General features: G+C 41.6%; 1 protein-coding gene across 3 annotated transcripts in view; it reads left to right on the plus strand.

Moving 5' to 3' along the window:
• The window catches only part of RNF150 (ring finger protein 150), a 151,975-nt gene that overhangs the window by 104,535 nt on the left and 30,712 nt on the right, over positions 1-16,728 (plus strand). For all 3 annotated transcript variants that reach the window (XM_026866966.1, XM_026866967.1, XM_026866968.1), the window contains 4 exons: positions 37-108; positions 523-605; positions 8,158-8,254; positions 14,554-14,764. In XM_026866966.1, coding sequence (XP_026722767.1) covers positions 37-108; positions 523-605; positions 8,158-8,254; positions 14,554-14,764 — 463 coding nt within the window. The remainder of the gene's footprint in view (positions 1-36; positions 109-522; positions 606-8,157; positions 8,255-14,553; positions 14,765-16,728) is intronic.

The following is a 16,728-nucleotide window of genomic DNA, read 5'->3' on the forward strand; positions in this document are numbered from 1 at the left end:
GATACTCTTTGCTTAAGAGCAAATTTTGTATTACAGCGCCGGCTTGGAGATGCTGCAAAGAAAGCAATCAGCAAGCTACAAGTCAGAACAATCAGGAAAGGTGATAAGGTAATTTTTCAGATTGCTTATTACCAAATGAAAGTCTGTGCTAAGGATTCCTTCAGACCACTGGGACAATGAGGCAGAACAGAAATGGCAATTGCTTATTTAGCTACTGTATCCTTGAGGCGCGGGAGGAATGCCGGTAAGCAATTTACGGATGAAATGGAGTAGAGAGAGAAGAAGGTGATTCTGTGAAGATGCAGAAAAACCTGAAAGTTAAAACACCCTAACTAAATCTGCATGCTTTCCAGGGGAAGTTTCCAATTGGAAACATCTTGGAAAATCTGACTTGCTTGAAATGCATTATTGGATTTGCAGCGTGCATCGGTGACGGTTTTACTCGGGCACCTAGGCTCTTGTATGAAGAGATGAGCTGACAAAATCAAAAAATGAAAATGATGAATGTTCTCTTTCCTGTAGGAAACTGAGCCAGACTTTGATAACTGTGCTGTTTGTATTGAAGGCTACAAGCCCAATGATGTTGTCAGAATTTTGCCTTGCAGGTAAGTTGAAGGTTGCAGCTCTGATAATCTCTCTACTTCAAGACAGACTCTGTTCTCGCAGTATCACACTGGTGAGAGATTTGGGAGGGAAGAGTGAGTTTATCATTTTGATTTATTCAAAATCTGTTAGTAAAGATATCTGAAGTGCCTCTTATTCAACAAAGTATTAATGGTGGTGAGAATATGAGTTTAGTATGATAGAAATTTTCTCTGATCTGGGCCTATTCCAAAGTCTTCAGTAGGATTTTTAAACTAAAAGTTTTGATTCCTCTGTTTTCCTCACTAGTTTTATATCAGTCCAGAATAAGTGTCTTAGAAGAATTTGCCCCTGACTTCAAGGTGAGCTCTGGGCACAGCAGCCAGGGTAGAGCAGGGTCCCGCTCCCCATGGAGCTACTTCTTTTCCTGGGCCATGTCCAGGTGCTGACAAAGGCATGACTTCTATCCAAAAAACCCCCAGCCATTAAACATGTTCAGTTTTGGGCCCTTCACTACAAAAAGGCCATTGAATGACTCGAGCGTGTCCAGAGAAGGGCAACGAAGCTGGTGCAGGGTCTGGAGCACAGGTCGTACAGGGAGCGGCTGAGGGAACTGGGGGGGTTTAGTCTGGAGAAGAGGAGGCTGAGGGGAGACCTCATCGCCCTCTACAGCTCCCTGAAAGGAGGGTGCAGAGCTGGGGATGAGTCTCTCGAACCAAGTAACAGCAATAGGACAAGAGGGAATGGCCTCAAGCTGTGCCAGGGCAGGGTCAGGCTGGCTCTGAGGAAGGATTTCTTTGCAGAAGGGGTTGTTGGGCGTTGGAATGGGCTGCCCAGGGCAGAGGGGGAGTCCCCATCCCTGGAGGGGTTGAAGAGTCAAGTTGACCCAGCGCTGAGGGATCTGGTGGAGTTGGGAACTGTGAGGTTAATGGTTGGACTGGAGGATCTTCAAGGTCTTTTCCAACCTAGACGATTCTGTGATTCTGTGAAAAGAGATAGGCTGAGTAGAAACAGTAAAGCAGAAAGAGAACGTGACAAAGACCACGTTATCTGTTGCTGCCATAAAAATATTCTCAGGCATGTGGGACATGGAGGTGACAAGAAGAGCTTTGCAGCTTGTTCTTTCTCTTTTCTTCCCCTTATGTGAACGTGCCCTGTGCAGCACATAGGCTCACAGTGATGCAACACAGGAGTGCAGCCTCTTGCCACCTGTAACAGCTGTACTCATTTCTCTGTGCCACTGTATTGTCATCTGTGAAGTGTTGGCTAATGAAAGATTTCTCTGAGGAAATCAGTTTCTTAGGAGATTGCCTCAGAACAGTGGTTGCCCTAGGAGAACAATAGCAAATCTTTGATTTCCCTAGAAATAGGAATCTCAAGTGCTGTGCATACAGAGCAGATTTTTTTTAAAATAGTTTATTTCTTCTCCTGCAAACATGTTCACTGGTTTGAGAAACAGAAATATTTGTTTCTTTTCCTTCTGTGTTGTTCCCTAGTAGGTATTTGAATATTACAAGCTGCCCATTTCTGTTCATTTATCTGACTCGTTAAATCTGTTTACTGCCATCACTAAATGGCAAACAAAAACCAGCAGATTAATCATAAACTTGACCTACTGTAAATCCCCCACAATGACAAATTGCATGTAAGCTTTTGTTGTTTTTTTTCTGTGAACACACACAAATGCATCACTTCATGAAGCAGAAATACAGACAAATGAGAAATTACCAGAAAATATGGACCTTGGTTTGCCATCAAGCTTGTTTTCATGAAGCATAATAAAATTGGAAGTTTTGCAGGATAGAGATAGGCAGTTTTTGGACGTAGTTATACAACAGCAAAAAATACGTCTAAGCTCTAGCTTTCACTTGTGTCTTGCCTCATAATTCAATGAGGCTCCAGTCAGACTTTGTCATCCACAGTGTTGAGTCAAGCAGAGTGAATAGGAAACGCATAGTTAACAGGTGATGTTCAGTTCTTGGCTGACTTAAAAGGTCGCCTAGAAAATGACTCATGCTAAAAGGCTAGCAGCAGCAGAACTGTCTTGTAAAATACTCACAGTTCAAGCCTCAGCAGTTTTGAATTCTAAAAACTCTTTCTCAAGCAGCTACTTCACAAACCCTGGCTTTCCTGCTATACAAATTGTGAGGGCAGTATTTTACACATTCGCCTGGGTTTGGACTTCCAAAACAGGAGATAAAAAAAAAAAAAAAAAAAAAAAAAAAAAAAAAAAAAAAAAAAAGGATTAATTTCTCTCTATGTTAAGTGAGTAGGAGAGTGTTATATCTTGATAAAGACCTACACACTCTGTAGGTTTCTTCCTCCAGCATCCTCAGTTAAACTGTGTGCAGTTCCTAGTATGGGAACCTCATTAGACTGCTGTTTTATAATAAGAGGCTGGCATTTCACCAAGCCTTGCAGAAGCCAGCACCATGTGACGCCAGTGCTGGCTGACCTTAGTGTTTCTATCCAGGAGGTGCTCAAGATGTAGAACTTTTTACCTGTAAAGCCAAATATGCCTCAAGAGCTGCACATGAAAGATGCTGCTTTCTACTGCAGGCAGTACTGGGAAAAGCACTGCTATCAGGCACACTCTGTGTAAAAGCCCTGTATATCTTGAGACCTATTTTTAAGGCTGGTGGAGCCTGAATCTGCCAAGAAATTGGTACCAAAAGTCCACTAGCCCATATTGCAGTGGATGAGCTCTGAAGTCGTGTAGATACTTGTTTACTAGTACATACACTGTTTCCCCAAATGTCCTCCCTCCTGCTGGCAGAGAGCCGACACTGGGATAGCCTATTGTTATGTATCCCATTCTGGAGAGCTAGGACGAAAATTCCAGTTAACTTGTGCTTCTTCCTCTCTGTCCCCTTTAGCCAGCTCCCACAACTGACTGTATTAATAAACCTCACTCTACAGAATGTATTAAATAAATAAGAACTGACACTTGATTAAAAAAAAAAAAAGTATTGGCTTGCAGCTGACTTTATGTTTAATGGTAGCAAGCATCACTGAAGTTATCTTTGAGGGCACTGACACAACATCAAATGTAACCAAGTTCATTGTTCCCAGAGTGACATCTCTTGTCATATCCCTGGTTCCTGCTTGTCCTCTGTCTCTAGCTTCAAAATGCCTTTGTCTTTTCTGTTCTGGCTTTGGAGAAGTTACTGGTGCTGCTGCTCCCAGTGTGTGCCTTTTACTAAACTTTTACTAACTTTACTAAACTGCTACAGAGAGGCAAGACAATTCTTTCAACGTCATCTCTACTGAGTTCTTCATGAGATCTTTTTTTGGTTGTTTCATTTCTGTTAGCAATAAATGCACTTTCTGACCCCATTCCAGCTCGTTCCCTTCCCCTGAACCTTCACTACACGAACAACTGTGATTTCTGAGACCGCTTCGCTCCTTTCTCTTTTTATTAGCTTTCCGTGAAAATTATTTCATCACACACATTTTTCCCTTTTGATTCCTTCCTGTCAGTTACCCTCATCATCATCTTCTTTTATCCTTCCTTCTTCCTCAAAAATAAACAACTAATACTGTACGTGCACCCCCAGAAGCCCAAACCTTCTTATTGGATCCTGCCAGGCTGCTTAGTCTCTCACCAAAACCTTTCTTAATCTGCTTCAGCCCTATGTCTGACCCAGGCAACTGATGCTCTTAGAGTCCCTAGGGAGGTACCTCTCTTTGTGCTTTTGCCTCCTCTTTGCTCATGCTTTTCTTCTGAGAAACATTCCATGACTGCCAGGCTTGTTTGCATGCATTTTGGAAAGTTGGGGCTAGGAGTAGAAGGTGCCAGTTTCCCTTACCCTGGAAAAAAAGCTTTTCAAAATTGTTGGCAAGCTGAAAGCTTTACAATAGTTTTACATCAAATTATTATTATTATTATTATTATTATTATTATTATTATTATTATTATTATTATTATTATTATAATTTTGGGCTGACCCTGAAATGAATTTTTTTTTTTTCTTGTATGATTAAAATTGCAAATTTAAAGAAAATTTAAATACATTTCAATTTAGATAATAGTAAATTAAATGCTCTGGGATTTTGAGGTTCTCTGTCTTCCTGTGCACTCTGTGATCTTTACACAGCCGCATGCAGTTGCAGAGTCGCAGAAGAGCGCAGGAGGGATCCCAGGAGGCCACCACCTCTGGAACAGCGACAGGGGCACTGGCCGTGCACATGTCATTCTTGAAAGTTTTTTTCAACACACTCTCCAGTCTCCCAAGATGAAGACTCTGCAAATTCCACTAATAATTTACTGCAGTGCTTTGCTACCCCCTGACTGTGGTGAAGCTTTTCCTGTTGTGTAACCTGGATCTCACTTGCTGCAGTTTAAACACGTCCCAAATGTGACCAAAATTTGGTGTGTCTTACCCCTAGGAGAGGTGAAGAATAGTTGTTTCCTTTCTCCTTATGGAAGCCTTTATTTTGTGTGAGGATTGTTACAACATCTCCTTTCCCCTCGCCTTCCTCTCTTTCAACTAATCAATTACAGTTCTTTTGAGAAACTTTTCAACCCATCCAAATCTAGATAGTTTTGCAACGCATGTGGTTACACACAACAGAAAAGAAAAAACATTTTTTTCCAGCTCTGACTTTGCCAAAGCCATGTCCTGACCCTGTACTTGAAACTTCTCTCTTACTGTCTCCCTGTATGGGTCATTACTTCTGAACTCATCCATGACGCCTCTACCCTCTCCTTCCTTTTAAACCTTGCATCAGGCAGAACTGCAGAGGGAGAGACATTTTTGTTGCAGTTGATCTTTTTACATCTTTGTCTTACCATGTGACAGTGAAATATTGCAATTTCTCTCTCATCTTACTTTGTGCTGACCCTTATTTTGCCTCAGTTTAGATGATAAACCTATCAGGACATTAAACAATTCACAATTTGTTGAAAGCCATAAGCAGATACATAGTTCTGTAGCTAGTAACGAATAAAGCAAATCCAAATCTGCAGAGCCTGCCACCTCACTCTGCACAAATGTTTGTATCTTCAAAAATAGATATTAGGAGCACTCTAATTATATAATTGGTACAAAAATTTTAAAATGCAAATCTTTATCTGATTTTCAGTAAAGTTCCGTTTTTCTGTAGATTTCTGTCAAATAATCAAGTTCCTTTTGTTGTACATATTAAACCTGAAATTAATAGAGCCATAGTGCACTGTGCTAATTCAGTCTTGAGAAGTGCAAAGTGACATGATCTGTCATGTTTTTAAATTACTCAGCATTGGTAGAATTTCATTTAAAATATTGTTTATTGAAGGCAACTTTGGGAACACTAAGCTTCAGTTTTTAAAGTCTCTAAGGCATGGAAGTTCCAAGCTTTTGGTTATTAACAAACAGTATGAAATGCTGAAATATGAACCTCAGCTTGACTGAGGCTTGCAACTTGAAAACAAATGGGGACTTTCTAGTCTAAGGTAAAATGGCTTGATAGAAGTTACGTACTTTTTATCCAAAAGAAGTTTTGGAAATCTTTTTTTCCAAGAGGATAATAAATATCTCAGATCTTTTTAATGTACTGATTATTTTGGCACAAACATGCTTCAGATGTTTGCCATTAAGCATATTTGTTTATGAACTTGAGTATAAAATTAGAGAAAACCAATCACAACCAAGAATTTCATCGTTAGTTCAAATAGCTGAAAAGACTTTCACTACCCTCTGTGAATTAACACACGGAAGGAATTCTGTTGGTTTGACTTCTAAATGTGAAGTTACCCCTGTCTGAGGACTGTATTTTTATGCTTCACCTGTTCTGAATACGTGCTTGATGATGTGCTGAGTATGTCCCTCCTGAGATAAAAGGGTTATGCAGGACAGAGACCAAAATGTGGTGCATTGTGGTTTTATCCGGTAAGGCTTGTTTAGAAGGAGGCTTGCGAACTTCAGTAGCTTTAGTAAAGCAGTGGTTTAAACTTCAAGTATCACGATACTTCATTTGTGTTAATCATGTTGACGTACAGGATCAGATGAGGTTTGACAAAGTTCGGTATTGCAGCCAACTGATATAATTAGACTAGGTCAAACTTCCAAGAACAGATTTGCCTTTTCCCATAGTTGTGTGAAGTCAGACCAAGCACAGGAATGCGATAATTTGCCATGTAACTTTGTTTGACAAAGGACCTGTTTCTTCTAGAGGCAGTGAGAAAAATCATCGCAGTGAAAAGAATAAGATCCTGAGATTTCGCACAGTTGGGGCTTTGAATTTCTAGTGTTATTTAGGACCAAAGCCAGCTAGTAAGCCAGCCAGCCAGTACGTGGGCTGGTATCATGTTAGTAAGAGCCAGGGTTGCAAATCGATATTGATGAACGTGCACCTCAGTATCTTCCACCAAGCTGAAAGGTCGTATGTATCTTGTTGTGTGAGCAGCCGTGACACAACACAGCAGCTAACCCATTCAGCTGAATACGTACCACTTAAATATTTAGAAGTATTTTGGTGCATTAAGTGATTCTGGCTTTCTCAGAGATTGCATTTCCTCACAGAGGCTGGTCCGTCCCTCCGAGGAGGAGCCTCGGGCAGCTGTGAGCTGTGTGCCCCCCCGCCCGGTTACCTGGTGGGTTTGTATGGCTACGCTCTACGAGCAATGCGCGTGGGGCAGCGGCAGCCCAGGGAAACACGGCCTGGGCACTGCTCAAATGTAGAAGTTCGAGCAGACTGAAACGTGATGTTCAGGCTCTGCCAAGTAAAATGTGAGACACCTGTTGCAAGCCTTAGAAAGTAAATTTGGAGCTGATCTGTATGGTGTTTCAAAACAAGCAAATTAGCCTTAGTTGGCACCTTTGTGTATGTATATTTAGCCTCATATTTCAGAATAAAATACCCTCTTTCAATTTTGCCTAAGTTGCTATTATTAAGTTATATTAGGCAGTTGGACTAAGGTCCCTTCCAACCTAACTATTCTATTCAGTTAATTGATTAAAAAAGATTTTTAAGAAGGCAAGTCAATTTTCAGTTTCCTCCGTGCCCGTGTAATTTCTGAGGCGATGTGCATGGTAGGAAACTTTCCTTCTTTTCTTCAGGAGGGGTGGGGCTGAACAAACTTCACTGCCTTGCGCTGAGTCCTCACTGCTCTACTTGGCCTACTGAATGATGTTTCTTAAATCCAGAGCCCCACATTCCTGCATTTTATAACATTTGTCCTCTGTAACTCACAGGGTAACAGAATATGCTCACAAGAGAAAATACAATCTGTCAGTCAGATACACGCACTAAATATCTCTATATTCAATCTCAGGTCGTCTCTGGTAAGGCTAGGCAAGAAGCTTTCAGTTCCTCCATGTGGATAATGTATAAGAAAAGTGGCTCCCAGCAGCCTCAGGGCTCTGGAAGTTGCTTAGTGGTCACTTCAGAGCAAGCACAGGATTAGGAACAACCCCTTCAAGACTGGAATTGTGTAGGAGCTCACTCTGATGGGCAGCTTCTAAAGAGCAGGAAAGTCAAGAAGAATGTTTTTAAAATGCTTGCACTTTGCTGAATTCAGAAGCAGCATCTGGTACTAAGTGATAAATTGTGCCATGGTGGAGTTGAATTAAAATATTGTGTTTTTCATTGCAGGCATCTTTTCCACAAGTCCTGTGTAGACCCCTGGCTGCTAGACCATCGTACCTGCCCAATGTGTAAAATGAATATTCTAAAAGCTCTAGGGATCCCGGTAAGCACGTCGCAGAGCAGCCGCTTGGGGCAGGAGGGAAACACCAGCTACTTGGGTATATCTGTAGCCCTTTGCCTGTCTGTTCCCATCCTACTCTTTGTGTTATGTTATGGATTTTTTAAAGGGAGTACAAGCTGAAATGTCTGACTCTACCTCTTTCCTGCACGCCGCTTTCATTAGCGAGGAAGAGTGTGTGTATGGGGTTGGTTGGGTGTTGGGATTTGTGTGTCTGTCATTGCCTGCTTTGTGGAGCAGAGGATTGTGTGCTGGTGTTTTGGTGTATTTATAGATTCTTTCACATAGCTTTTGTTTGTGTTTTAAATCAGGACTGGATTTATTTTTTAATCATGCTCTCAGTTCAAATCTTGAAGCAGAAGGTCTGTACATAAAATTTTCCCAGCAATACTAGTCAAGGACAACCAGTTGTTCATTCTGGGGAGCCAAATCTTTTTTCTGTCAGATTTCTCTTGAAGTCTATCTGTAGCAAGCTCTGTATTCCTAATTCCAATTAGGGAGCATTTCTCCCAGTAACTACGCGTGTGGCAGACCACATGACATACAAGAAATTGTTAAGCTCTTTGTTTTTTGAAACATTCAGACATGGTTAGAAGCTGCCAAAGCAATTGATCTTTTTAGGTTGCATGTTTACGTTCAGAAAGTCCATGTCCTGTCTGCCATCCAGTTTCCTGACCTCAGCGATCACAGACATCAGGGGCTTCATCAGGAAGAAGCGAGTCACTTTCTCACACCGTGCGAGGCTTGCCACATGATAGTGAAGTTCAGTACTGACACACCACCAGTCGATGCATTAACAGGTGCTGTAAATACCCTCCCCGGTTACAGATGGTGGCATGCCAACTCACATAGGAAAGAGCTATATAAAGTAAAATAGCTCATGTGAGCATATTGGGGGAGCTGATGCAGCCATTCCCCAAGAGTTCATTTTCGTGGAGACAAGGAAGCCAAGCAGATTGCTGCAAAAAAGGTTTTGTACCAAGTGGTGAGGTATGTTTTTACTGAAGTAGGCAGATATATTAATCAGCCTAATATAATCCAAGCTAAAAACATGCAACAGGAAAAATAAAGTAGAACACTGTAGTTAGGGTAACGTCATTACAGTTGGGCTATTTTTTCTGCTAAGCATGTATATTATCTTTAGAATATTAAAAGATGATACAATTTAAATTAGTATTTGAGATGTCAGAAAAGGCCAAAATGAAGGCTGGCTCTGCCATTCAGCATCGCTGCGCCTAGGCTTAAATACAGGAATTTTTCTCCAGGTTCTATGTCTCAGTTCACAAGCCTGCCAGTGAGCAGTTACCCAGGATTTTGACACCTCTTCTCCATACCCAGTATACTGTTCATGGCTTGCTTCTGCACCGTGCAGGACCACAGAGTTTCTGCTCTCACACTGGTCTGCTCACATTTTGGCCCAGGCATTTCATTAACATGCTCTTCATCAGCTTTGTAATCAAAGGGATATAGACAAATTAGACCTCAGCTTTTTGGAGGTCTGCAGTGAGGTGTTAAGATCTTTTCAGAAAGTTTAGTATTTACACCCAGAATATGCCTCTCACTGACTTCACTGGCAGCTGCTGTAGTCTAAGCATGTCCACAGACTGTCTGAGTCTGGGTACATCGAGGGGAAGGGAAAACATGCCCCAAGGCTATGTGTCAAGGTTTTGGTTTACACGATTTTTTTACTACACACGAACCATGGTGGTAAAAAGCCTAATTGCCAGGAATAATTAAAAGCACAATTCAGTTTCCTCAGCCATCGTTTTTCCTCTCACAGCTCTATGTCTTGTTCTCTCTATATGGAGCAGCAGAAGGGGGATCCATCCTGCTCCCTTCCCTGAAAGCTTCCACATGGAGCTTCTGTGGAAATAATTGTACTGGGCATGTAATTAAAGATACTGCTGTAACCAGCATAAACAACTGGGTCAAATTAAGATTTCAGATTCAGCTTTAGTACTGGTCTGTCTTAACACTAAAAATCAAGCGCTTGGAAGTTAGTCTTCCACTTGCAAAGTTTGTTTAGAGGATCTTATTATATGAATTTCTGTGAAAATTTTCCTAGGTTGTTCTAAAAGACAGCAAACTGAAAACAGCCTGCTCCATCATTCAGAGGAAGCATAGTGGCTCCCACCCGCATGGATCATCGCGTTAGGCTCGTGAAGAGAGAGCTGCAGGCTAGAGCCTTTCCCCTCAAGGTGGCTTACAGTAGGAGCTGTTGACTATGCGAACTGGGAGCAGATGGTAGCCTTCATGTCAGGGGTTTTCTCTGGCTGTCAGCAAAGGAAGTAGGAGCCTAAGAGCATCTGGTAGCTTGGGGGTTAAAAATTCTTATACTGCCATCAGTTGCTCCTCTTCCTCTGTTTTCTCTGCCTTGTCTTTCTAAAATACACCTCAACTCCTGTCTCTCCCTCTCCTACCTCATGCCCTTTCCAGCTTCTCCTCTTTGTAACCCCTCTGCTCAACCTTTAGTCTTCAAGCTCCTGCCCTGGTGTTGCTGCTCACACTCCCTGCTCAGCTCACAGGACCTGTTCTCCACCTAGACAGAAACTGTGTGTCCTCACCCTTCTCTGCCTGCCACCAGCTGAGGGCAGCCCCCCGGGTGGCATTGGTCCTGTGGGCTGCTTTCTGGTGCCACCGTGAGCTTGCAAGCACCATGCAAAGCCCTCTTCTCTCCGGAGAGTGTAGTTGTGGGTCCAGAAGAAGCCACCAGCCTCTATCAGCACACATGAACTGGTATTTTCAGAGGCTCCTAACTCAGCCAGATGTTAGTAGGCTGTTGTGGGAAAGGACATTTCCCTGGAAGAAGCTGTAAAGCTCTAGGGCTTCTCAGTGAGAGGTGGCAAACATTTTTTGTAGAGTGGATAAAGCAAAATTCCATTCTCTAATCACATTCTTGAGTCTTGCTGAGCCATCTTAGCTGAAATTTCCACACACAGAAAAGCAGCCGTAGGCAGGCAACAGTCTCTGATGGGAGACTTGAGCACAAGTTTGCCAAAGTCCTTTTGCAGTCTTTTACAATGGAAGGGATGAGGAAAGCAGGGCTAATGTAGTGGGTTTTTTTCAGCCAGCTGCATATTTGTCCTATGGTGGTTGTTAAAGAGCTGGCTTGTGTGACTGTGGATATATTGTGCTTCATTTAGCAGGAGGACTCAGGATTTTCCAGGAAATGACTGGTTAAAACCCAAACATCTAAATGCTTTAATTCAATTCACATCTAAACTCTCCATTTACTTTGTAATCAGTGACTTCAGATATTATCTGCCCTAAAACCAGGTTCCCCAGGCTGCCATGAGGCACCAAAATGACTGCTCTCACTTTCACGGTAGCTGAGCATCTCCACTTTTCACCATGGCCCTCTGCAGCTCCAGAGGATGATTAACTAACTACCTATCAGCAAATGGTTGGCATAACCTTTTCCACTGTCTCTTTGCTGGTGAATTCAGCTCAGACTATACCTCTTTTGGCTGTAGTATTTGAAATGAATTATCAGTGTCTTTCAAAGAGCTACATTGCTATTGGGATGATCATATCACACTGAATAGTTTCCCTCTGCTTCTCCCTCTTTTCTGCAAATATCTGCTGGATATGCAGACAACTGCATTTTTGGCAGCAGATTGGATGACTTGAAGCTATTCACTAAGAGCCTTAGCCAAGCTCTCAGAAGTCAATACAAAGCCTTCCCTTGACTTTAGTGGAATTGTGCCCTCAAAGCACTTACATGCAGGGAATGAGTGAAACCAATATAATTAAACTTAGCAAATGTATCTGGGTCACTCTGACAGCAGAAGCCATAATGCATTTTTTCGATCAGTATTTCATATCATTAGTTTTATAGTATGCTGCTTAGTTTGGGATATTTTCTCCAACTGAAATGATTCAGGAGTAAAGGGATTAATTATATCGAGCAATGCTATTTTTGCATCTTTAATGTTTGATTTGGCTTTCAATTATAATCCCCCACTTTTAAAGGTTTAAAAGTTAGTGATAAAACCCCATTCTAGGAATAACTGGAATCAAAGCAAAGGACAGACAACTGATCCCCTGAAGAAATTTTGAAATAGTTTTTCCTAGAGTAGAAAAGAAAAAAAAAAAAAAGATTTTTTTTTTCCTTTAAAATACACCACCTTCAAAGCCAAATTTAAGTTAACAATGAAATTCTGAAAGCATTTGTTATAATAGCTAAGGGTGAGGGAAGGAGTGATAGATCTAAGGAATAATTTTGGATCCAAGTTCTACAGATAAATGATTGGTATTTCACTTTAAAAAGTACAGGTTCATTGAGTTTCATTAAAACTTGGTATAGCTGCATGTGCCTTTATCCCAGTTCTGAGGAACTCTCACTGCTTGTGGATTAGACTGGAGCCAGACAACGACAATTCTAATTTTTATCCAAAACTTCAGTTTGTGGATACAAGTCACCTGAGGATTGCTTAAAATGCCTGCGTTTTTCATTAGGAACATTTGTGAAAAAATATTTATGAGGTGGCAGGAATCAGACAGGGAATGTGTGGGTAAAGAGAAAACATGCTTAGTTTCTGGTTCTGCGAAAAAGTGTAAGCATATGGTAACCATCTATGCCCGAGTTCAAAGGGATTATTCTTGTGCTTAAAGCTAAGCCTCTGTTTAAGTCTTTGCTGTATCATATTTTGTTTGGTTTCTAGGTGCCTGCTGTTAGAGATAGGCAGGTAGTGAGATTTTCAAAAATGCCTTAGCAAAGGAGACAACTAAACATAGTAAAAATCAGATCCACAGAGCAGAGGACTTTAGCCATCCAGACATTGGATTTCCATTCTAGCAGCTTGAGCCCCATCTCTGCTTAGTGCTGAGCGGTGGGAAGGCAGAGGGGGCAGTTGACACCTCTTATTTTAGGGTGGGATGAATAACACAGTGAAATTGTCTCAAGCCATTAGAGGACACCTAAGTGACTGATCCAGATTAGCTGTCTGACTCCTTCACAATAAAGATAAATGAGAACAACTTACTTTTATGTTTCCTTACTTAACAAGGTATCTGTGTAATTGCAGCTCAACCTTGGTATGTCCTTCTGTCATTTTGGAAGCTTTGCACCCTCACACACAGCATCCTCGTTTCTGAATTAGCCTTGGTTTTGTTACGATATGTTAAAACTTCAAAACCCAGTTCTTGAAATAGTTATGCAGACAACTTTTCTCTATGCCTTGGGGAGAAAACAGGTCTGGCTCTATGGGCAAATGCTGCAAGAATCTATTACCTCTTAGAGGAAAAAGAGCTTTTTTGACTCGTATGTTTGTCACCAGTGTTTATACAGAGCTCCACAGAAGTCACTGCTGTATGAATGGGAGCATCAGGCTTATGACAGGCCCAGAGAAATCAAGGGTAGAAACTAGTCTTAAATACAGTGTCTCTGGACAAATGATCCTCTTTGCTGCTCAGTGCCCACTTGCAGTCTCAGTGCTCTTCGTGAGCAATGCTTAGGACACTGTGCAAAAGGTGGGCAACACAACCCCTTCTCATTGGTGCCCTAGAAGGTCAGTGGAAAAAGTGGACACGACTTGAAGAGCTTGGCTCATTCTGGAGGTGTTGGTGCATTCACTATGTAACTGCAAGAGAGAAGTGTCTAAATTCCCCAGAACTGGGCTCCATCCTTGATCTCTCTGAGTCAGGAAGCAGGAAAGACCATGGAACAAATAATACTCATCAAATACCCATTATTGCTTGTTTCTTCTCTCATAATTTATTTTGTATATAGCCTTAGCTAAGGAAAAGATATTTTGATGTTAAAAAGCTGTCTTATAAACAGCTTTAACTTCTATTTTTGCACCCCACACATAGATGCGCCCACAGGCAGTTCCCTTCAATTCCTGTTCCTGAACGCTCTGATATCAGCTCTATAAAATGTGTATTTAGGGAAAAGATAATCATTCCCCTTTGGCTACTGTCTCTGTTTACATTTGTAATCTGACTCAGCAAACTGCCTATGTTTTACAGATCATATCAATAAGTGAATTACTTCTTTAATGGGCACTCCCCCAAACTCTTTAAAAAGTATAAATAAGAATATTTAGAGATTGTAGGTGACATAGTTTAATACTGAATATTTCCAATGCATACTTTGGGTCTCTCTTGCAACAGATTGTATTAAGAAGTTTTAAGTACACGAAAGGAAACAGTGTGTGTTTATTCATCCTGTGTTGCCATTTTCAGTACTGAAAGAAAGTGAAAAAAACGAAGGAAGTGGCAACAGGTAAATTAAGTCTTTTTATCAGGTAAGTGCTGAGTTTTCATCTTTTTCTTCTCTTTAGCCAAATGCAGATTGCATGGATGATATACCTCCGGACTTGGAAGCATCCATAGGAGGACCACCAACCAACCAGATAACGGGAGCCAGCGATATAACAGTGAACGAGAGCTCCGTAGCCCTGGATCCCCCGGTGCGGACTGTGGGGGTACTACAAGTCATCCAAGATGTAGACTCCTTTCCCCAGGTCGGGGAAGGTAACTTCACAACAAGCAGTAAGTTCCTCTTTCTGGCAGATTGTGCACTAAAATAAATGTTTAGAAAGCTGAATCGCAAACCGATCTCTAGTGTGGGAAAAATGGCCTTTGAGGGCTTTTTCACTGGAGCAATGGCCTTACTTTAAGCTCAGCAGAAATCTACAGAGTAAGTAAATTTAAATGCCATGTCATTCTGCTGTGCTGCAAACACTTCCAGCCCGTGTGCAAATTGTTGTTTTGAATAGCAGACTCTAATTGGAGTCCCATGCATGGACAAAACAAGCTATTTCAGTCAACACAAACCAATACAAACTTATGGTCATCTTCAGATATTGTTTGCAGTAAGCAATCCATGATAACCTGCTACGTATCACTGGGCTGCTTTATGAAGCATGTTGGTGCATGCATGTCCTTTGCCCTGCCTTTCCTCGCTGGGCTACATGTTACTGTGTGGAAGTTACTCTTACCTGCATATCTTAAAATAAATAGTGAACACAGCAGTCACTTTTACTGCCTTCCGTGAAGAAAAAAAAAAGAAGGTTGAATTCTAATTTTGCCTTTCCTTTATCTTCTTACATCAGCTGAAGCTTGTCTGGTTATGTATTCATACTTGAACTCCTCATTTCAGAAGGGCTGATGGTCAGAGTTGCTATGCTTGAAAACCTGAGTGTAATGAAGTAATGCTACCAATTTGTTCAAAAAAAAAGGGAGAATTTTGGATGTTTTCACTTAAGGGGCACCATGTAAACCAGTAACTCAAAATGTCTGCATGTCTCTTTGTTCCTAAAATGATGTTCTTTGTTGAAAATAAACTTCTGACAGTTTAAAAAGAATGTTGTCAGCTGTTTTGAGTGAGGATTGTACTAGTCTAAAATTCTCGATTTTAGGTAAATAGCAGATAAGTAGAAAATACCTATGTGTTTGATACCAGTTGGTGTATTAGTATTAACAAGACTATTGTAGAAAATTATCAGAATATACTTGAAGTGAGGGAGAAGAATGTGATAAAGTATGGGTTTGTGTATGGAGTCGGTGTAGGTCCTGGAAAACATTTTATATTTTCAACCATTTGTAGGTACTACTATGGGTCTGGGCATGTAAAAAGAAGGCAAGTAATAATACGATGCGTAAAAGGTAGAGGAAAGATGAGGGGACTAGGATGAAATGGTTTTACATTAGTCTTCTTACTCTGTAGAGAGACTTGATAATCACTTTTTCCTTCATATTGCAGCCAGTGTAATGGCAGTGAAAGTAACTTCTGCAAACTCTGAACTTGCAACCTTAGCCACCCGTGACCCAGAAGTGGATTTTTAAGTTCTCCCTTTGTGAGTTAGGTACTGGTTTCAGGTTTGGTCCTTTTATGGTCTAAGCCCTGGAGCCAGCAAGGGATGTGAGCAGCAAGGTTACAGGCCCAGCTGTCATCTGTGGCCAGCCTGTCTGCTGGTGGCATACAACTTTCTCAAGCCTCCTTGAGTGCTGGCGAGAGCTGTTCAGAACAAGATGTTATTTTGTTCCTTCCAGTAATTGTTTTCAAATGCATTTGAGGCTGATTTAAACCACAAAGGAAAGATTTTACTTCGTGGTACCACAATGTAACTAAAGATTGGGCTAGACGCTGGTCTTGGCTGTACCCTCTGAACACTTCTGAAGCAAAAGTGGCTCCTCTAGCAGTTAGTTATCCTTGTCCCACCATTCTTTACAAGGTCCGCTGTTGAAGTGGGGAAGGAGGGCCGTGATGTGCCTTCTACACCCACAGCTGCATGGCACATGCTGAGAAGAGCGGGCAGCCTGGTGCAAAGCCCAGCACTAGGGGTAGTCCATGCTTTTCCTCCCAGGATCTTGGCATGCTGAGAGGCAGTTCTTGTGGTTTGTCATCAGGGGTAACAATGGTATTCGGGCAGCCAGGAAGCACAAGAGCTCCATAACTCTCCAGCCACTCTCTTTCCCTCCAGTTTTGTTTCTAGAGTCTGCAGAAGGTTCAG

The sequence above is a fragment of the Athene cunicularia genome, unplaced genomic scaffold (genome assembly GCF_003259725.1).
Source record: "Athene cunicularia isolate RWA unplaced genomic scaffold, athCun1 SCF_1, whole genome shotgun sequence".
In the NCBI taxonomy this organism is placed as follows: domain Eukaryota; kingdom Metazoa; phylum Chordata; class Aves; order Strigiformes; family Strigidae; genus Athene; species Athene cunicularia.